At 44.0% G+C, this 22,074-nt stretch overlaps 1 protein-coding gene across 1 annotated transcript; it reads left to right on the top strand.

Moving 5' to 3' along the window:
* The first annotated feature begins 2,868 nt into the window (after window positions 1-2,868).
* On the top strand, window positions 2,869-16,194 carry LOC127384618 (neuropeptide-like protein C4orf48 homolog). Its single transcript, XM_051619300.1, has 4 exons — window positions 2,869-2,987; window positions 3,152-3,309; window positions 9,918-10,006; window positions 13,863-16,194. Exons 2-4 carry the CDS (start codon window positions 3,177-3,179, stop codon window positions 13,926-13,928), a joined length of 288 nt encoding a protein of 95 aa, XP_051475260.1. The 5' UTR covers window positions 2,869-2,987; window positions 3,152-3,176; the 3' UTR covers window positions 13,929-16,194.
* The last annotated feature ends 5,880 nt before the right edge of the window (window positions 16,195-22,074 follow it).

The raw sequence follows: 22,074 nt of genomic DNA, 5'->3' as shown, positions 1-22,074 counted from the left end.
CGTGACTATAATAATGGATTTCTAAAATTAGAGCCTTTGCCTGCACCTTCCTTTTATGCATGGATATTTAACTCAGGCCTTTAATGTTAGTGATTTTAAATAGGTAAACATTTTCCTCCTCCACTGCAAAGATGTAACTTTCAATACCTGTAACATTTAGGCATCAATAAGATATTTTTCTGAGGGAGTTACCAGATGTCTCTCTTTGCTAATCATCTACCAAATACATGTCTGGATGTTTCTGATTATTTTGGAGGAAACTCTTCTTTTGTTATCAAATGATAATTAGGCATAGATTCTCTGTAGAAAAAGGAAACTAAGTATAAATATTTCTGTCAGCTCTCTAGGATTCACTCTGACATTTTGCAGCCACCAAACGGACTCCTATGATTCTTTTGGAATTTTCTCACCCTTCAAAGTAAATGTAGTACTGGTATCCCTTAGTCATAGTGGTAGGCAAGAGTGAATGTAACAGCAATGCAAGTCATGCAAGTGTTTTCATGCTTCTTTCTTCTTCAGCTTTGCTGGAGGTTAAAGAACAACACAGATTTCTGGAACTTTTCCATGCAGACTGGCTCTTGTTCCCTGTGGACTGAGAACTGCATCTTGGACCACGCGGTTCTGGTAGCAAGAGGGAGTTTTTTTCATGCTTCTTCAAGACCATAGCATGTTATGTGAAAACTGGCCTGATCCTGCAAGTGCAATATCTGATTGTTTTATGTTGGCATCAAGCAATTAAAAAAAAAAGGACACTAATTTTAGTAGTGTGCTGTAACACAGAAATAACACCGTCCACCCCATTAGATGGTGGATAGAGAAGTCTCTACTGCAGGTCCCCCTGCTGTCACAAGCAGGAGCAAGTTCAGTGGTGGTGTGCTGTCTGGATGGCAATAGTCCAATTCAGCAAGGACTTCTGTGGTGCTATCACAGTGTTAAAAGTCTGGGTAGGGAGTGGTTCAGCAGTCAGAAACCAGGACCAGGACAGTCCATCCTCTTACAGCAAAGCTTTATTGGATGCATATGCAACTATGCAAAACTGTGCTGTGACATAGACCTAATGACAAGATACTGCCAAACCGTGTGTAGGCATCCTTGGAGTCTTGTCATCCTGGGAATTACATATTTCAGGATGTTCAGATTCTCTTTATAGCAAATTTTCCCAAGTTCTCCGCTCTGATCCCCTTCTATACTTTCTGCATTTGTTTAAGATGGATAACACCTCAGCTTACTTCTGTGGTTGCCCTTCATCCCTGAGAATTCAAATTAATTTCCTTACCTTACTGTGGGTTGTACTGCTTGTCAACCTATGAAAAAGATTTATAAAAATATTTACAGTTTTAGAAAAGACATTGTTGATACCTTGAAAAAATAGTGGAACAAACAGTGCTTTCCACATTATCAAAGGTTATTGCATCTGTAGGCAACTCCTTTCTGTCCTTTTTTTGAAGCTCCTGTATTAAAGGTATGATATGGCTGTGGGACCATAGAGAGGGATGCACAAGAAGCACATATGCCAGGGTGAATGGAAGTGTAAGGTTTGGATTTTGTCCCAGAATTTCCATTTGGTGGTATTTAAAACTGCAGATCAGGGCTAGACTGTGTGACCAGCCCTAGATGAGTGTATAGTCAAGCTGTACAATAGTGTTCCATTACATCCTGGCTCTTACGGAGCTGCTCTTTTAACAGGCATCTGAGGCCTGTGAAGAGACAAACGTTGTTAATCTGAGCCATATCATACAACCTTACTTCAGGCATCCAACTTCAGAGCTTGGATTAGGAGTTTCAGCTTCTCATCAAGTCAGTGGAGTCATTTAGGTGCATACATGTGCCCTGACTCACCTCATGAAGATTGTTGACTGAAACCTTCGGTAGGACCTTCCATGCAAGGGAAGTTGAGTTTCAGTTGCACTTTGGGGTAAACAATTGCTCAGCATGTCATTGCTGTGGGAGCTGCTTCCACAAGTCTTGTCCCCCTCCCTGCAAAGTCTTCTTTTGCTTGCACAAGGCAATTCCACTTTGGCAGAAGGTGGTCAAGAGCCTGGTGGTCAAGAGCCTGGAGTCCTTTGAAGTGACTTGTAAACTAACCTAGTCCAAAAGAATAAGCATTGAAATGAAAGATGTGACAGGCAATTCTGAGGAAGCCACAGGAACAAGTTAAATAAAAGCTGAGTACATTGCTGGTGACAGCCCCTAGGACTGAAGAAAGCCATAAATTGTGTCTCAGCCCAGGAAGTCTGGTGCCTCCACAGCCTGGCAGGTTAGTTATCCTGTACAGACCAGGAGGGCTTGAGCTTTGATCAGAACACAGCCTATTAGCAAAATCCCAGATTGAGAGCTTGATCTTTCAAGCTTGAAATCCTTAAAATTTTGCAGTGTGTAGGTTTTGGCTGTGCTGTTATCATGGTTACCCAGCGGGATGCTGTGCAGGATCCATATTCCTGGCTGGTTCATGTGCCAGTGTTGCTGTTGTCCACAAGCCTTCATTTCCAGTGTAGTTAAATGAAGCCCATGATGGGGTCTGCCCTGGAGCCCACTGTACCATCAGCAGGTCCTGCATCTTTATTTTTCCAAGCAAACTTTTGAGTTTTCATTTCATTTGAACCTCCCAGAACAGAGTATCACTTCATGTGAGATACAGCTAAAGCAAGGATGGGAGCTACATATTTCAGCACAGTCACTTTGAGAATAAAAGGGGATGAACTCTGGCAGCAGCCAGTGTTGACCAAGGAGAGGACACGGCCTTTGAGGAGCAGAAGTAGAGGAGAAGTACAGCAGCGTCCATCCACCACATCGTGGTCCCTTTAAATCTTTGCCTCCTCTTGGCAGCTCCAATTTTTCGGTGTTGCTATAGCAAATCTCCATGGCAATGACCCTAATCAGGGAAGGGGGGATGCAGGGGGGACGCATGCTCAGAGTGGCTGCTGGAGCCTCTCCTGCTCGCTACAGCTGCTCCGAGGGTCTGGCACACGGGCGAAGAGAAAGATCAGGTACTTGGCAAACTGGTCCTTGGGGTGCACCACAAGCCCCTGGCATGTCACTGCAGTGGGTTTGTGTGTACATGTGGGTCTGTGCTTATCACCTCCCATCCACTCCTTTGTGGGGAGCGTGCTGGGTGCAAACTGCTGATTGTCATGGAACCTCCTCGTTTCAGGCAGGGAAGAAAGCTTGAATTATTGATGAGAGCAATGGCGTTGCTGTCGGCCCGGAGCGTGATGCGTGTGGCGGTCCCGCTCATCTCGGTGGTTGGCCTGCTCAGCGTGGGGCTCGAGGGGGCCAGCCAGGACTCTGGGAGTGTCATTCCTGCAGAAAGTAGGTACCTGCCGTGCCCACTCGTGCCCTCCTGCTGCACTGCCTCCTGCTTTGTTTCCTCCACTTAACCCACAGCAGCCACACGGACCTTGTAAGCTCCAGGGGGAAGGTTGCATTGCCTAGTTAACGAGCGAGTAACAATGAATTTGTAACATGTCAGCAAAGCACATGAAAACAGTACATGAAAGCAGCAAGGGATTAGTAGATATTTAGCAAAAAATACTAACTGCATACTATGATTTTAATTAGAGCTTGTTTTAAAGCTCTTCGATTGTAGGTGGTTTAGATCTGCTTCTGGAGAGTTTCATTTCCAGATTTGCCACAATACATACAAAGTTCTTGCTAGTCTGGATATAGTTAGGAGGAAATTTGTGTTTATTTCTGCTAGGGCATTACATATTGCTTATTCTAGCATTTGGTTGGAACAATAGTTCAAGTTCAACTTTCTTGTAACTACTGTAGATTGACACAGGGGAAGTTGACCCAAACAGTCTATTTGTGAAGCGTATAAAGAATTCTGAAATCCAGCTGCTATTCTGAAAAATCTAAAAAATAAATATATATGACAGATTGTCCTCAGCACACCATGAAGCTATGATCTCTTGGATTTGGATCACAGCTCTATATTAGCTGCCTCTGTCATTTTGAGCAAGTCTCTAGTTAAACTTTCTCTGCTCCAAAATGAGGCAATAGTTCAAAGACATTAGGGCACGGAGTCAATGTTCTCAGGGTGTTCTGGCCACAGCAAGTGGGAAGCAGCCACTCATTAGAAACTTAAAATATCCTCTGGAAGAAAAAATAGGAAGGCAATTGCATATAAACCAATCTCTAGTTCTTAATCACGCTTACTTTGTATCACAGCTACCTTTTCAGATTACTACCAAAATATTTAACCAAGACCTGATTTAGTCACTGCATTTTATTCTCCTATAATTCCGTTATTGGTTTTCAAATACACCTATGTATTAAGAACTTAAATGCCAAATTTCTTTCTTTTTCCATTCTCTTTTTTTACTAGTATTTGGTTTTGGTCTGTTCTAAAACAGACCTCATTTCTATTTTTTGCACCTGTTCTCCAGGCATGCATTCATTCACTTTAAGTTTTGTGGCTAGTAGTCCATTGTGTGTCCTCAAGGATAAAATCACACTTGAAAAATAAATTATATGTGCCCTTCATGTGTCTATGTTAGCAGAGGCAAGTCAACACATTTTTGGGAAAAAGTATATAGTGATTCCTTGTTTGCTTGTGTAGTGGAAACTCCCATGTTATCTGTAGAACAAAACTCTTGGCCAGGGTCTCTGACCCCAGTCCCAAGAAGTTATCTCATGGTTTTGATATCCTGTGGCCAGGCTACTGAGTCCTCTGGAAAGTCCTTGAGAAAGATTCCTTGTCTTACTCTTGCATGAAAGGGTGTGGAATGAAGCGCAGGTCAGTGTGTTTCTGTGGCCAGTGTTTCTGCAGAGACATGCTGCTCTGTCCTGAGTAATGGAGGCTGACAGCATTCCTGGGAAGTGTGAGGCCAGACCAGGAGGAAGACCCTAAGCTGATCATAAATTGTAAATTGTTTTGTGCTGCTGCAGAGACTCAGTTTTAGAGCAACAAGGAGTTCAGAATGCTCCTAATCAGCCACTTGTTGAGGATGCAGTATAGAGTTCTCCAGGTACTTTCCTGTGCCCATCATGGCCCTTCCAGATAGTTAACCTGTGGAATTCCTCCCTCAGGACATTGTGGGTACTAAAGATTTGCATGGAATTGCAGAACTGATTTGGTACATTCAAGAAAAATAATCTTAGAAAGGGTTTTTAGATACAGCAGCAGTTCTTCTAGCTCAGGAACTGCCTCAGCATTTTCCTGAGGCCTGGGAGGTCTTTGGGAACACATCCCTCCATACTTGCCCAGTTTGTTGTGCTCTTTCATGGGCATCCATTGTTGGCCATGAAGGTCACATCTCTAACCAGTGCTGATGGATGTTCCCTCTCCTGGGAACATGACAGTACTAGTAGCCTGCTAGGATGGTCCCTTTGTCCATGGAAGGAGGCCATTTGCCTATCTGTAAGACAGAGTTTACTGTTCCAGAGATGACCTGTCCCATGCCAGCTGCTGTCAAAGCTTGAGAATGCTTCTAGACACATTTAGTGTGCTACAAGAGATGTAGATTATGGGAGACAAAACACTGGGCTAGGCAGACCTTTGATATAATTTAATACAGATGTTTCTGGATCTTTTCCTAATTGATGTTGGTTCCACTGACTACTTCTCATCAGAGTTGATACTCCTGGGCACTGACCCACTTTGGGGGCAGTACTACCGCAGCACATGCACACACCTGACCTATTGCTGGTGCTTAAGTCCATTTTGTCAGCCCAGGTAAAATGGTGCCTGCGTGATCCTGGATGACCCAGGGGAAAAAAAGGAGGGTCTAATACATGTTCTTGACAGGGATATATGATGTCCATGGGCAATACTAAGTGTCCTTCTGCAGGGCAGACCAGAGGTGGTGTTTGATGCTTTTCTCTTTTCCCAGGTGTGCAACATAAGACTGGAAATATACCTTTAGCAGGAACAATCCCTCATGAACCACACAGCCTTTCTCTCCCAGTTGGTGGGAGAAATGTGCCCCTCCTGCAGCACCACGAGCAGGAGAGGAGCAGCAATGCTCTCCTGCAAGTGTGGGAGGTGCAGGAGTCACAGGAGAGAAGCATGAGACTGAGTCAGAGTTCTTCCTAGCGTTGCAAATCCTGTGCTGGGTGTAGCACCAATATCTGGCTCAGGGTACCAGCCCCTGCTCTCCACTTGACATGCTTTCTGCCAGCCAGAGAACAGGCCCAGATCTTATATGAATAATGCTAATTAGCAGTGATTAATCATGTCCTTATACTTTATACACAGCACTTTGCATATGCAAAAGGCTGGTCAAGTATGAAGTGGTGTTACTAATATTTGTGGATTATTTTCTTTGAAGTTCAGCGCAATCCACTAAAAAAGTTAAGTAATCTCCTCAACCTCCCATTGCATTTATAGCCCAGATCACCCACTGGGAAAGCTGAAATGTGGAATTTGAGGAACAGAAGCTGGTCAGTCTGTTTTCTTTAGCCAAGGTGCATGAAAATACAAAGATTAAATGCCATGTGCAGGCAAGGGAAAGTAAATTAGACTTCCACAGTGCTTTCAGTTCCAGTTTTTCACCAAGGAGCCAAGAAACCTATTTTAAGCTCTTCTCCCCCACTCCTCCCCAAACACATAAAGACACATGCAATCTTCATGCTGATGGGACCCATTTAGAATTATAGCTGACTCTTGATAATTCTCCTTATGTTAATCCACAAAACCGTTAAGTCTCCTTATGAATTATAGTCTGTTCCCAGCTGTCAGCAAGGAATTAATAGCACCCTGCTGTACTTTGCTATGATGTGACTTCAGGTTTGGTGTCACAACTGCTTTAAGCTGATGTAAGCCTATGCTGCCTCTGCCCTTTTCCTCCCCATTTCTTGGCCTCCTGTCCTTGTTCTGGCCTCAGAACTTGGGTATTCAGGATCTGATCTGGAGAAACGATCCAGCTGACCAAGCAACTGCATGGTCACTCCTGCTGTGAGCAAGGGAAGATGTGGGAACACGTAGCCAAGGTCAGAAAGCAGGATTGCTCCTATTTGCAACAGCACATATTTAATTTGTTTAAAACCTTTGCGAAAACAGACACTTAGACATCATTACTTAAGGAAATGTCTGTGGGCATACTGAAAATATTGTGCAGCTAGGCAGGCCAGCTTACCAGCCCAGCTCTTCAGTCTGGAAAGGAGACACAGAGGTTGGGAATGATGGACAGCAGCAAAGTCATAAGTGGGACAGAGATGGTGAATATTTGATAACTGTATCTTACAGTGCAAAAATTAGAGGCAGGAAGTGAAAACAGCAGATGTTAACTTCAGAGTAGTCAGGAATGGTATTTTCTTCACACAGTGAACAGCTGAGCTGTGGAACTCATTGCCACAGGATGCTGTAGATGCCAAAAGTTTATATGGATTCAGGAAGCAATGGGGCAAATTAATGTGAGAAAAATTAATGGACGTCTTACCAGACGTACAAATGCCAGCCAGGCTCAGGATATCCTCCAGCCTCTTGGTAGTCTAGAAGAACTTTGCTAGAGGCTTATTCTGATATCTTCCTGAAGTACCTGCCTTTGCTACTATGAGAGCCTGGCTAGTATAATAGATTAAAAGCGTGTCTAGAGTGAGGACTTGGGCAGTCTGGTATTGCCCCTATTTTATTTGGGGAACTGCATTCAGGTTGCTTGGTGCTAGTGCAAGATGCTTGAGGGAGAGATCAGCACTGCCCTGGTCCAGTCTCTGAAGTGCTGAACAGAGGTGTGCTCTGCAGGGCTGCCTGGCTGGAAGAGGTGATAGCCAGCCACCTCTCCAGCTGCTCTTCCCTCCTCCCAGGTACAGCTGTTCTCTCATCTGCCAGTGGTGCTGCTTCAGTGAGTCCTTCCTGCAGTGCTGTAAGTCAAACTGTTGTGTATCATCCTGGGATATAGGTGGCTGGAGGAATCACATGAGCTCTCCCGCTGCCAGCTCTGCAGGGGGGCTTGCTCACAGCAGACAGGGTGCCAACCTGACCCAGAGACAGCTGTGCCTGGAGAAGGACCCTCTCCAAGGAGGAGAGCCCAGGAAACTGCATTGGAGAGGGAATATCCCCTCTATATGATGTGGTGAAACTGGCTGCATCTGCACTGTGGCTAAGAGCAGTGCTGTGTGTCTTAGGAGCTTTGCCTGTGCTGATCCAAGACACACAGGCAGGTATCCTCAGTGCCACCACCATCTTCCTGCAGAAGTTGCTTTGATGCTGGGGCAGCTGCTTTCACAGAGGTGGCAAAGGTGAAATAACCACTTGGCATGGTTGTGCCTTTCCACTTGTACCTCCCTGTCCGCATACAAGTACTTGGCTGCCAAAAACACCAATGAATGATGGCACAGAGCCATGGCCTTTGTGAGGGCATGGCAAGACTTCCTGGATGACAGGCAGTGACTGGCTATGGAATTCATGGCTCTCTGCAAAGGTGCTCTCTCCACAGTGCCAGAGCAGGAGATGTTAGTTTTTGACCTGAGGTTTGTTTTCTCTCCATCAAGTTCTGGTTTTGAGAACATTTTAGTGACAAACACTTCAGGGTGTGCAGCACCTCACTGAGGTGGAACCAGGGCATAGTGGTTTCTAAGGCCACAGCAAGGGCAGGGTGCCAGGCCATGGCATCAAGTGAAGGATGCATTTGCTGACAGCTGACTGAGGATACAGGTTCTTTCTAAGGGCTCTGCTCCATCATCTGAAGTGAAAACAATTAAATTACTGAAATACTGAAAACAGGAGGGGGTTGAGTGTCTTTAAAATGTGCTCACACCACTGTTTTGCTACTGCTCTCAGGCTGGAGAGAGAGTCTTTGTGGGTAATGCTGTTCTTATACAGGTGGGGAGTTTGGATGTCCCCACATCCCTGGAATTAAATCCCTGGCTTGATCCCTGGGTCCTCCTGACATGTGATCTGCATGGAGGGGAGATGGAGGAGGGTGGAAGGGAGGGAAACACCTCCTGAACAGGTCAAAGCCCCTAAGAGACTTGCTGGGGACCAAGAAGCACACTGGCTGCTCCCTTCCATCAGGCCCAACTCAGACGTGTGTGCTGGCAGCAGGGTGCCAGGTGTGGGGTGCTGCAGTGCTGCACAGCAGCTCTCTGGCTCTGGGCAGCTCCCCACCTATCTCAGCAGCAGCTTTGCACCCTCTTTACTTTCTCAGAGCAGCACAAGTGGCTGCCTGTGGAAAAATATTTCAGCACACTCACATGGGGGACTGTGATCAATGTAAAATATTCTCTCTCCCTATTCCCCCTGCATCTCTTCCAGTATCTGCAATTTCTTTTTCTGAAAACCCACACTTCATTATACTCTGTGACTGAATGAAAGGCCCGGAGATCAGTGCAGGGTGAATCCTGGCAGAGCAGAAATTCCCAGGTCCAGAGGTGAACCATTTTAGTTGTTGTCAATTCCCTTGCTCCTCCTCCTCCTTTTCTCTGCCTTTTCCCTGCCCTGCCCCTCTGCACACACACTGGCACCGGCTGCAGAGCTAGTGGGATGCTTTACATTCCTGGCAGAGAAAAAATACAGCAGCAGGTGAAAGGAAGCAAATACAGACCTGGCACTGTCCCTTGCCAAGCTGCTCTGTAAGAGCTCCTCTAAAAACAGACCTGCCTGCCTGATTTCTGAACCACTGTAAACTCCTATTTTCAGTGTATCAGTTGAGGATTAATCCATGTCTGAGAAGTTTTGAGGTTTTCCATTGCAAGGGGAGAAGCTGGGGGCTGAAGACACACAGCACCAGCCAGAACCAAGCCTGGGGCTACGTTCAGAAAAAGCTCTTGTGTTTTTGCTGGTCCTTCCACATTTGCACAAGAATAGATTCAGCCCTGTCCAAAGCAGCCCTCACTTCATACACATACTGCTGCGGGTGCCTGGTAAAATGGGTTTTCTCCTGGCATTGCAAAAAGTCTGAGTATTCTCCCTCTGCACTGCCACACTCCAGATTTCATGCTGTGACAGTGATATCTTCTTCTGCACCTTTTTCCAGGTCGTCCCTGTGTTGACTGCCATGCTTTTGAGTTCATGCAGAGGGCGTTGCAGGATTTAAAGAAGACGGCGTATAATCTAGACATGAGGGTATGTGTTTCTATAGAAATGCTTTGACTTAGCCCTTATCTCCAAGTAGCTGGGTCTGCCTGCCTGTGTACAGCAGACATGACATCTCTGCTGACTCACTTCCATTTCAGCAAATAGGATTGTACCAAGTACAGATTATTTTTCACAGGCTGGAGAGGTTCATTAAAGATCATCTAGTCAGTGTTCTTGCATAACAGGCTAAAGTATTAACCCAGATAGTCCCTGAAGCAAACGGGGAAGGAAAGAAGATGTATGAAGGAAGGGAAGAAGAAGAAAGATGATTTGCTCTTTATCTCACAGCACTGCTTCTGAGCTGTGGACTGCCTAGTCACTGGGCAGGAGCAGAAAGTGAACTGGAGAGTAAGAAGGTGGCAGGCAGGGCTGGCAGACAGGAAGGGGAAGCACGTATATTCCTTTCTCATGGGTTGATACTCCATGTAGAAGGATGAGGCACGTTTGCTGAGGTAGTTATAATAGCACACAGGGTGTTTTGCTACTTCACATGCCAGTCCTATGCTGTAGAGGTCCCAGTGAACAAAAAACGAGGTTACATGCCCTGATTTTAGCAATGCATACATACATGGGTTCATAAATATGCGCAAACACTGTCTGGGGTAGGACTTAGCACAGTGATTTCCATGCTGGCTGAAGTCTGCAAGAGGCAGGAGGTCTCTTACCTCTAGTAGAGCTCTCCCATGTATGTCTTACCCTACCTCTCCTTCCCTAATAGCTTCATTAACACTGGCAACATGACAGTAGGCAACTTGTGGACAGTGCAACCAGTTCACAGCCACATCTCCAGTTCCTACAGGTGCCTGCTCGGGGCCTTTGATTGGTGTCATCCCTGTGGGTAGGTGAGAAGAACTCCTTGTTCCTCTAAAATCAGGCTCCACTCAAATGATCATTCACGCAGAGTCAACCTTTGTGTGTCTCCAACTCTAACATAGAAGGGCAATTATGTTGCTTTGCCTCCAGTTTCTTGTGACCTTGGGCAATCATGCAGGGCTCCACACCATAAGGTTGGAGTGACTTTAGCTTTCTTGAGCTATCAATAGCAAACTGATGAGGGCAGAACTCTTGAGCTCAGTATGAGTTTCATTGCAGAAGTTTGTCATGCCTAGTTCCAAATAACTGTTAAGTGTCAGACTGTGAATCAAGGGGCTTCACCTCAGCAGCTGTGCTGGGCTGTTCTGGTGAGTAGCAGTTTCACCTGTTTGGATTAGGTTCAGATGAAAGGTTTTTTACCTACTCAGAACATGGCAAGACCATGAGCAGTTGCAGCTGTGTTGGTTCTTATACTGCCACCAAGCTTTACTTTGGAAGTTAAAAGAGGTACTTAATGGCACTTGCACTGGGAAGTTTTATTTGAACACAATGGAGACAGAACAATTCCTTAATCCCACTTACAGAGATATTCAGATATATCTGTGTTGGCTATTCTATTTAGAGGGTGGAGTGAGAATACAACCCATCAGAGAGCAATGCTGTGTTGCAAGAGGTGAGGCAGAGCACAAAGGGAAAAGCTGGTCCTGAAGTGCCACGAGATAAGCTTCTGTTTCTGTGAGGAGCAGGCTGAAGGTGCCAAGGCACCAATTCAGACAACTCACACTGTAACAGAAGGGACATAGGAACAGTGCATCACCAGAACAAATGTAACCAGTTACCTGGAAAATCACCCATCCTTTGACAGCTTGCAGAGTTTAATACTACTAGTAAAAAAATGGTATATTACTATCCATCTTTTCCAGCCTTTGGATTGAGACTCCAAAGGCCTTTTCTGGAAGAGATGCTTTGGTTGCATACGAATTATTGAATGATGCAGAAATACTAAAGTGGAACGTGTGGCCAGGGCTCGACAACTGGCACATGGTGGCCTTCTCTTCTCTGAAAGATACAGCCTCCATATCCTTACCCAACCACTGGTGCTTACCTCATGCTGACCAACTATGAAGTCTCAAGTTTTACACACAAATAGCTTCATTCAGCAACTCCAGAGTCTTGAAAGTTGTTATTACAAGGACGAGCCCCATGGAGGACTGTTTCTATCAGAAACTTCCTGAGCCAATACCAGCAGGGCTACAAGTTTCTGTAAGTGATACGTCTCTTTCGTAGTCTTTCAGTTGACAATTAAGTGTCCCCAGAGCTGCTCTTCCTGCCTGCAAATAATTATGAGTGATGCCTAGGCAGGGTTTGTGGTAACAGTGACAGCTTGTTGGCATTACGGTGAAATCCTATAAGCCTGTTTGATGTTAAGATGATTCTGTGATTTCTACTAGGCTCCCAACAAAGAGAGCATTCAGTCATCCAGGACTGCGCTCGACAAGTGAGGAGCAGTGTTCAGTAATGCCTGCCATTGCTCTAAGATGATAAGAGAAAGCAGGCAGGGAAAGTGAACAAGTCCTCTTTAATGCAAAGGTGGATGTCAAAAGTTTGAGTTGCCAAGGAGAGAGGGCTGTGGAGGGGAGGAAAAAGCAGTTCTGAAACAGCCTCTTCCTGCAAGAGTTTGCAGTTTGAGAACAAGAAATGAGTAGTGAGGGGGGACAGGGGTACTGCTGCCAAAGCAAGGCAGAGCTTGATGGTACCCAGGTAGAAGTGCCCAGATACTCCTTTGGAGACTGTGTGTCTTTGTTTATTAGCCCTTTGGTGTTTCTAATTTGGCAGGGGACATCGTATCAGACAAACACCAGCAGGCTGAAGACCTTGTTGTTTCACAGAGCTTTTAGATAATTTGTTAACAAGTGTTTTTCAACCTTTAATGGTTTTCTCCAGCGCACATGGGAAACCCATTCACAGTTGAATATAAGCCTGGTAACTTTTTTTTCCCCTCAAGAAACTCTTCAAAGTCAATCCACAAATTACTTAGGGGACTGCAGACCACATTGGTGAAAACCACAAGGTGTAGTCCCTCAGGAAGAAGTTTATCTTCACTGACAATTGTACTTGCTAATGTGAGTTGCTTGCACAAACAATTTTATTTTGAATCTTGCAAGAGGCCCAGTTTTGGAAATGATGGTACCGTTTGAGAAATTCAGCCTTTGTTTCTCAAAGAGTGAGACTAGGTCCCCACAAAAGGTTTAAGTTATTTGATTGCAATTAAATAAATGATACTTAAATAACTTTGAGGAGCTGAAGTTGATTTTTATTTTTTTCTGGTTACACAGCATTAAAAAAAAAAAAAGCTTGAAAATGCTTTTCCACTCAGATGCTCCAAAAACAAGAGCCAGTAATTTTAAATTATGTATACAGAGCATGGTTTTGAAGCTTTTGGTGGAGTTCTGGGGGCATGGCTCCAAAAGGAGTTGATAGTAAGGCAACTGTCAGTGAATTAACTTGGTCTAAAATAGGAGCCACAAACTCAAGTCTAGATCTGCCCTGAAAGGTTATGAGTTTCAGACAACACGGTTAGACTGACAGCTGGATTGAACTCAGAGTTATTGGAGAGAAGCAGGCGTGTAACTGGGAGCACAACCAGCGATCAGCGTGATTAAATGACACAGAACTGAAGAGATCATCAACTGGAAGCCACCAGTCACTGTGAAGGAATTAAGAGCAGTGCAGTTGAAAGTGGAATTTTTCTCTGCATTCACAAAGGGCACTTTAATAATTTTGACAGCCTCCTGCCCAGAAGTTAGCTGTGAAAATGAAAAGATTTAAACTCTAAAAACACTCTCCATGCATCTTGGTACTGAATATACTTATTTCATCACTTTTTCCAGCACTAATAACTACGATTTTTGACTCAGCAAAGCACCTTAACTGCAGCTGTGAAGAGGGATTAGGTCTAATGAATTATATACTCTTTCAAAGTGAAATATTCAGTTCTTTGATTTAATGTTGACTTTTATTTTTTTTTCAGACAGAAACCCTCTTCCTGAGAGCAGAAAAGAGAGGCCTGTGTAATTGTTTTCATGCAATACACTGAAATCAGCCCTGGGATTTCACCAATGGACATATATTCATTTTTAAAATGCCCTTAAATAAATTACAGGAAGATACAGAGGGCAAGTTTTGCCCTACTGCAAGGAAAACAATTTTTATCCAAACAGGTACAGCTCAGTTAGATAATTTTTGCTTTGATGTGTTTTATCATTATTCCCATGTGTGATTTGCATCTGCTGAAATGTCAAGAGAAGAAACAGTGCCAAAGCCTCACTCACGGATTTTATGTAAGGATAGTTCCTCTCTTTTCTGGTATTTCAAGACAAAAATTGGTTTTGAACTTTCAGAACAACCCCTCAGCACCTGTGAATTGCCATAGGTCTGTGAAAGTCAGTGGAGTAAAATTCTTTAATATATCTATGGAAGAATGTATCCCTAACATGAAAAGGAAGCTACTTTGCAATGATCCATAGCTAAACATTTACAAACAAACAGTTATGGATTCATATAGAAATTAATAGTTGTCACTGACTGCTTGGCAGCCCAAGGAAGGTATTGGTTCCCAATTATGTCAACAGTCCAGTCCACAGAAAAAACAGTAATCTGTGTCACAATTTTAATTTCTTCAGAGCCACACAGTAGCTGTGATCTTTTTTGGAGAGATTTATTAAGTATCTAATATGATCAGTAACACTTGTAATCACATGAATACTCCCTGGCAATTGAACTGATTGTGCCTGCCAAAATCTCCTGGAGAAGTGTCTTTCATTAAGCAAATCACATACTGGATTGAGCCACTCGAACTGGCCTCTACAGAGAATTTTGGCAGAGACCCTACAAAATGCCTGCATGCTCAGGAGTCTCCTGCAAACTGTATTTTGAGAAATATTTAAGTTCTTTGAAAACGTTCCATAGCTCTTGCATGGACTTTACACTCCATAGCAGTGGGTTACAGTGCTGATGTTATTAACCTTCCTGCTGCTGTCAGTGTGAGACAAGAGAGAAGAAAACAATTTAGGCACTCTAATAATAGTAGTACTAGACAAGATTGCACCTTGTTACTCTTTGAAAAATAATAGCAAATCTTTTTTTGTTTGGTTTGTTTGCCTATTTTCCTTTGTTTTTTGAGAGGACCAGGGAGAATAGAAAGTGGTCCCAGTGGAAAGTTCTTGTAGATAATAACAGATTTTTCACAGGACTTAAAATATCATCCCCAAGGTGTAATTAATAGAGATTTGTACATCAGCTAGAGCATTTCAGTACAGACTAGAAACTTTTATACAAGCAAGAGTATGGGAGCAATGCCAAGAGCAGTGGTTTTCAAAGTCATTTTACCAATTCTTATTGATATGTCTGTCTTCCCATAAGTGGCTGGTATCGTGCTGTTAGGCAGCTCAGTAAGCTATGATGGCAACTATCTGTATGTTTCCAAACCACTTCTCTCCCATTTTATCTACCACATTAGGCACAAGGAAATAGGGAACTGTGACCCACTGCCAACTTACTATTTTATGTGCAGTCATACTGATTAGCACAAAGGAGTGTACTACCATATACTCTGCCAAAGTTGTTTGAAAGGCATGTGGTTCTCAGCAAGGGAAAGCTTGCACCTGCTTTTCAAGTAGGAAATTTGCTTTGTCCTTTGTAGCATTCTAGAAAAAGCCTTTATAGGTGATCAGGACCCAGTTTGTGTAGAAGAGAAGCAGCATGACACAGCAACACACTGCTTCTAGTAGCATTGCACTCCACTGTAGCACTGGTAACTGACTGGTGGGAAGGAGCAGAGGTTCTTATCATAGATCACATTTTATTTTACAGGTAAAACAATAGGTTTAGCACAGCTCCTTTGCAAAATACCAACCATAGGTTCCTTTACTCCCACTTAGATTTGAACCAAAGTAATGCACAGATTTTGGGTTGGCTTTTTGCAGGAGGTGGAGTTCCAGCATTCAATCTCTGAGTTTTCCAGCACAACTCACCATGCTGGGGGTTAGCATGTCTGTGGTTTTGTACTGCTACTGTGCACGCTTATCCTGCTGGTACCTTAAAGAATCTGGCAAAGTCCTGTTAGTAAGCACTGAGGGTTTTTTTGGCTGTGTTTTTACCTAGAAAAATGTTTGCTCACCGTTGAGTTTTGATATACACAGCTTGTTACAACAAAAAGGTGGAATGAATGACAAGTGGATGTTCTGACTTCCAGAGGGATCAAGAGTGACACTGCAACTTTCTGGGTGTGATGGCAGCAATTATTCTGTACATAGTCCTCTTTGTCTATAATGCAGTACAATAAAAAGGCAAGATGCATTGTAGTATTTGTTGTGTTTTGTTACTGATTTGAAAAATAATAGTGCTTTTGCATTTGTAAATGTCTGATCTTTAATTAGGTGGAAAATCCCGAAAGGAAAAGTGCTACTTTAAATTTAAAAAAAAAAAAAAGGAAAAAAAAAGAAAAAAAAAGAAATCTTGTATTTGGGCTAAACTATGAGTGTATTCTTATTTGCTGAAGTGTAACACTGAAACCACTCTCATTTGAAACTAAAAGTCCTGTAATGATTTTTGTGAGCTTTTTCAAGGACTCCAAACCCTCTGGTTGTTGTGATAAAGCTCTTTATAACTGCTATGATGGCATGAAGAAAAAAAAAATGGAGCTAGAGAGTTTTAATTTATTATTGCTCATGAAGTTCATTTAAATTCAGAACCCCCTTGAGTCTCCACTTGCTAGAAGAAATGAGAAGAAAATTTGTGGTTTACAAAAGGATTTAATTACAGGAGGCCTTAAAGCAGAAAGTCTGTTTTCCTGCACAACACTTGCAGCAGGTTTTGCTGGGGAGCCCAGGTAGTGCTCATGACCTTTTGAAACCAGGCTGTGTCTTCTTTTCTTTTGGTGCAGTGCTGCTGCAGGTAGCCCTGGGCACATGGCATTTGTACACAAGGTGGAGTGCAAGTGGCAGGCTATGGAGATGCAGAGCCAAGTCCTCTCTAAAAGAGAAAAGGTATAATCACAAAAGCATTGTACTGTCTCTGGGTAGGCAAGGTGATGGATAAATCCTAGTAATGAGCTTCACATCTCCAGAACTTCTCTTCTGTGAGCTAATGCCTTCTTTGGGTGTAATTCTCTGTGTGTTCTAAGTTAGTGATTTTTGAGCTGAGCCTCAGGAGAACCCACTGAAGACATGTCTCTGGATTTCACTTTGAAAAATGGGAACACAATTTATCTTGCTTGTAATGAAGATTCCCGTTAGGTAACATCAAAGCTAAGTAGTAGTATTGCTATCTGAATCTGGATAGTGTATGGCCTGGTGTTCCTTGCCCATATTTTTGTGTGGAATACTCTGAAAGCCCCAGGGAATAACCTTTCCAGATGGAAATCTCATATTTAGAAATCAGCTATATCTTTATACTCAGAACTAGTAGGTAATCTCTGGGTGATCTGAGCACCCAATATACATTCCCCATTTTCTAAGCAAGGATTATAAAGTGTGTTGGTAGTTCCCATAAAAGTAGCTGTGTGGTTACTGTGACTCCACCTGCCCCAGGGTGGTATCCAGAGACAAGACCTTCTCCTGTAGTGGCAGAACTTGTGCAAGGGACTGGTTCTGGCTGTTTGTTTGCTACCAGAAGATGGATCTCACCCTGCTGAGAGAAAGCTCCTGATGTGCCGAAGGAGGCTAACAGGAATTCCTGTTTAGTTCAAAGGTAATTGAAATGAAGAAAGGCTGTTGTGCCTTTCTGGAGCAGAGAAGCACAAAGGATGTTTTTTCTTTGGATCTGGCACAAGGCAGAAAGTTTGCCTTTGCCTCTCTTGGCAGACAGGAAAGTAGACCCCCTTGCCTAAAACAATGTTCTACTTAGTCCTTTCTTGGCCAGGACTCAGTGAGTGAGAGAAAAAGAGAGCCAGTGTGGAGGGGAAAAGAGATACCAGCCTTCTGCAGCCTGGTTGAGTTCCTAGCAAATCACTGCTCCTGATGGAGAAACCAGAGCTGCAGCCTCCTAAGGATTTCTGTGCTGTGCATGGTAAGTGGAGGCTGCAGTCATTTGAATGAGGGCAAAGCCAGAACAACGGGATCAGGGACAGGATTTGACACAGGGAGCTCAGAGATGTTGTACATTCTGATGCAAAAGAAGGGATTATTTTCCCCACTCTTATCAAGTGTGGCATGGGAATTTTCCAAGCTTTCCAGAACCTGCTTTCGAGAGCTGTGCAATGAAATGCGATGGAAGAGGTGGCTGTGAATAACCCATGCTCCATAGCTGCAGCTGTGCATAACACAGAAAGTCTCAGGGAGGTTTTGTGCTGTACTTACTCCCAAAGAAAATACAGAAAAGCAGGAAGCATCTTATGCAAACTGGTACTTGCTTAAGGGGAAACTAATTTACACATGCTTTTACTAGCCAAGGGGAAAGGCAGCACTCAAAGAGTGTTCTTGGCAGCAAAAGTTAAATAGAGATGGAAAACTGATATAAATACATGTCTGTATGCATAATATGTATATACGTATAAAATATTTAGCCTAACTTTCGCTCCAGTAAACATTTAGAATAAATTATTTCTGACAGCTATGAATGAAGCAGGTTGGGTCTGTCTGCTAAACTTCTGAAAAGGCACCATGATTTTAGAATTTCTGATTCCAGCTCTGCCTTGAACAGGCCTTAAGGCTCTGCTCAGAACATGCACTGAGCATCTCTGCATCACCACACAGGCAAAGGAAGGAAAGAATTCCAGGCCCCTCCACCCCCAAGCCCCATATGTTCATGATAGTTTGTTGACTGTACCCGCCTGTGGTATAACTCAATGTGGACAAGGTGCTTATGTTATGTTCTCTGTGCATATGGCTAGAAAAGAAGCTGAAGTTACTTATTTCTTTCCCTGAAGTCCTGAGGGAAGGACTGAGAAACACAAGGAGGCTGTTGGAAAACTACTTCAACATTCTCATCATTCTTGAGGAGACTGAAGTACATCGTAAACTTTACCAGAGCCCACTTACCTCAAACCTGTCTCACCTATTCTGACCCTGAGCTGGGTGGCTAAGGGGAGACAACTGGATCTCTGAAACATGTAATTCCAGTTGACTGTTGAGCTCGAAGAAGATGGAAAGCCAAAAACAAAAGGACTAATTGCAACACAGAGCAGCCATCCATGATGGAGCTTGATATTGTACAGTGAGGAACCTCAAGTACCCGCCTGCTCTGCTTGTGTGTAAACACAGCCCTTCCCCTAGCAGATAAAAAAAGAATTAACATTGATGATGTTCATTAATGACCATTATTAAAGCTCCATTTCACTACATCCATCATTATGTTTTCCATGAAGTAGCTCTTTGCAGAAAAGTCTTCAGTCAACAATGGGCGTTTTGCTCAGCCTGGCTTCTTTGAAAGCGTTCTTTGAACTCCGTATGTTTCTCTTCATGCTGAAATAATTAGCAGAGCTATTTTCTCAGCACCGTGGCCCAAATTCTACCCATATATGCGCACGTGAGATTCTTCATGAACTCACTGGAAAACACAAGGGGGGACTAAGGCCTGTTTTGCACTAACACAGTGCTTTGTTTACTATATGTCTAAAAAAACTGCCTTTTGGATTTCCTACAGTTCCCTTACTGTATTGTAACAGGTTTTCCTGGGGAGAGCAAAGCAGTCGTGCTCTGTTCCTAGAAATACAGAACGGACAACTTCAGACCTAAAGAAATTTGATCCTATAATTTGTGTTTCTCAAGCTGATAACGTGTTGGTTTCAAGATTAAATGTTTAAGTGCTGGCCTGGTGAAACAACAAACGGAAGCCTAGCCTTTTTGTAGGGGTGCAGAAGGTCAGAATCTTAAGAGCATTAAGGATACTAAAGATAGCTGGTGTCTGCGGCACCGACTACTGAATATACCTGTTTCTTCTGACTGTTGGTACATCAACATGCTTTTACTAGTTTATACATTATACATGGAGAGAGAACGACACTTCTCAAGAGGACAGATTCTCTTTATGTCTGATTTCATTCCATACAGACAAATGAAAAAGGTGAAGTAAAACTATGGATCTAGTATTTTTGTGTTTGTTTGTTTTGCAAAGCCACGGTATTATAACAAGTCTAACTTCTCTGATGTTTTATTCCTTTCCTTTTTAATTACTTAAGAAACTGTGACTGTGTCTCACTACCCAGATGTCTGTGGGAGCTGAATGTGTATCAGACTGTAAAGCTTGTAAAGTTCATCAGTCTCAGTTAAGCACAGTATAAGCCTGAGGAGGAATCTGGAAACCAGGGACTCTTCAGCTGTGATACAGCTTTGCCAGCCGGGTGCTCTGAGGCAGAGGCCACGTCTCCTTTGCCATTGTCGGCCTCCAAATTCATCAATACACAAACAGTATTTTCATAAGAAGAACGCAAAGCACTGTCTCTCACTTCTGGATTTATTGAAGGCAAACATGTAATTTACACATGGAAATACCAAAATTATTTAATTACAGCTGTGTTAAGTGGAAATCTGTGGGTATCATAACCCTTTATGACTTCTAGTGCCAAAGATACAAATAATTAGTGTCTTAACGATTGCCTGTTTAGCTAATATTTGGATAATTTATACAGGAAATAAAGAAGCGATGGTTATACGTTCACAGAACCACAGAATGAGTCTGGTTGGAAAGGGCCTTTAAGACCATCACTGCAGGGCACAGCAGCACGCCAAGGTGTGTGCATGGATCAGCCGAGAAAAACTGGAGCCACTGTTTCGTGTCTTGCACGCCCGTGACACAACGTGCCCCACACGTCCGCCAGAGCCCCCGACGGGGAGGGCCGCGCAGGGCCGAGGTGCTGCGCCTGAGGGGCCCCGGCGCCATTTTGTACGCCCTGAGAACGGCACCTGCGAGGGGGGGGGGACACAAAATGGCCGCCAGCGGGCTGAGCCCCGGGGCCCAAGGACAGCCCGGCGGTCGCTGCGCGGGGGACCTGGCCTGCTCTCCCAGAGAAGGAGTTTGCTGGCACTGGTAAGAGTCTCTCTTTCTTCCTCTGGGCAGGAAAAAAAACGCTTACTCTGGAGCACTGACCCACGAGGGGCATTTGGGCGCAGAGGGGCAAGATGGCGGGTGATGGCCTGCAGCCGGTCTCCTGGGCGTGTCGCTTCCCAGGCGTGCGGCAGGCTGTCCCTGGGCCCCAGGACTGCCCTCGGGCCCGTCCCCCATCCTTCCTCAAGCGCATGCAAAGCCCTGGCAGAAGGGCAGGGATTTGTACGTACCTTAAGATACAGAAGCAAACCGGCAGCTGTCCCTGTTGGCTCCCTGAGTCACTGCCAATGTGTCAGTGGAAGGAAAGCACTCACAGGCCTTACATTCTGTGGGAATGGAGACCCCCGGTTGCATTTTGCCTGGGGCACTTGTGTTTGGCACCTTAGGAGGTTGAATCTCCTGGCCAGTGCTGATTTCCAGCAGCCTTTGATAAAAGCCCAGCCTCGAATATGTGACAGCCATTGCTTAAAGCCGCCCCTTCATCTTTAGACAGCCGTATTGCAGAATTTGGGATGATTCCAGAAAACGCTGCTGTATTGTTTGTTTGCAAGGAAGGAACCGACCTAAAAAGCAATTTGCTACTGTATTATCCCAGTAGCATGACTGTGATTAAATGACATGGGAACCACCATGTTACAGCGCCACTGTCAGTCAAAAAATCTGTCAGGCTATTTATACTGCCAAAGCTAGGATTCCAGGTCCACAAACATTGCAGAAGAAATAATGGTATTTTTATAAAATCACAGGATTAAATTAATACATACATTGGGTTCTCTTAATTTTGTGGCAGGTTTCAAGCTTTAAGTCACACTAGCTGGAAATTACAGCAGGAGGTAGTTCTGAAAAGCTGGTAACTCCAGAGAGTCGAGATTTGTAATGCATTGCCTTTGGTTGTTACAGTAGATGGAGCATGAAGAGTCCTATCTACTGCAAAAACCCCTGCTGTCTGAACTCCATAGACTTTCTCAGGGTTCAGCTACTGATAAATTTAGTCCAGTGAACCAGACAAAGGCTGCTTCCACATCACATCATTCATTACATTTTGATGTAGACTTGGATGCAGTTTGTTGAATGGCTTTTTGTTGCGCCTCATAAAGCAAAAGCAGAGCCCATCTTTGTACACACACAGCTTCTCAAATGTTTCCTGAGGAAGTGGTTGTGGCGCCCAAAGGACCTAGGTGTGATCTTAGAATCAATTC

Source organism: Apus apus, chromosome 4, assembly GCF_020740795.1.
Source record: "Apus apus isolate bApuApu2 chromosome 4, bApuApu2.pri.cur, whole genome shotgun sequence".
In the NCBI taxonomy this organism is placed as follows: Eukaryota; Metazoa; Chordata; class Aves; order Apodiformes; family Apodidae; genus Apus; species Apus apus.
This window is presented reverse-complemented; position numbering and strand designations above follow the sequence as displayed.

Excerpts from the sequence above, each read along its gene's own strand:
- LOC127384618 (XM_051619300.1), top strand. The coding sequence starts at position 3,177 with ATGAGAGCAATGGCGTTGCTGTCGGCCCGGAGCGTGATGCGTGTGGCG. Across the intron at positions 3,310-9,917 it reads GAGTGTCATTCCTGCAGAAA|GTCGTCCCTGTGTTGACTGC; the intron begins GTAGGTACCTGC and ends ACCTTTTTCCAG. Across the intron at positions 10,007-13,862 it reads CGTATAATCTAGACATGAGG|ACAGAAACCCTCTTCCTGAG; the intron begins GTATGTGTTTCT and ends TTTTTTTTTCAG.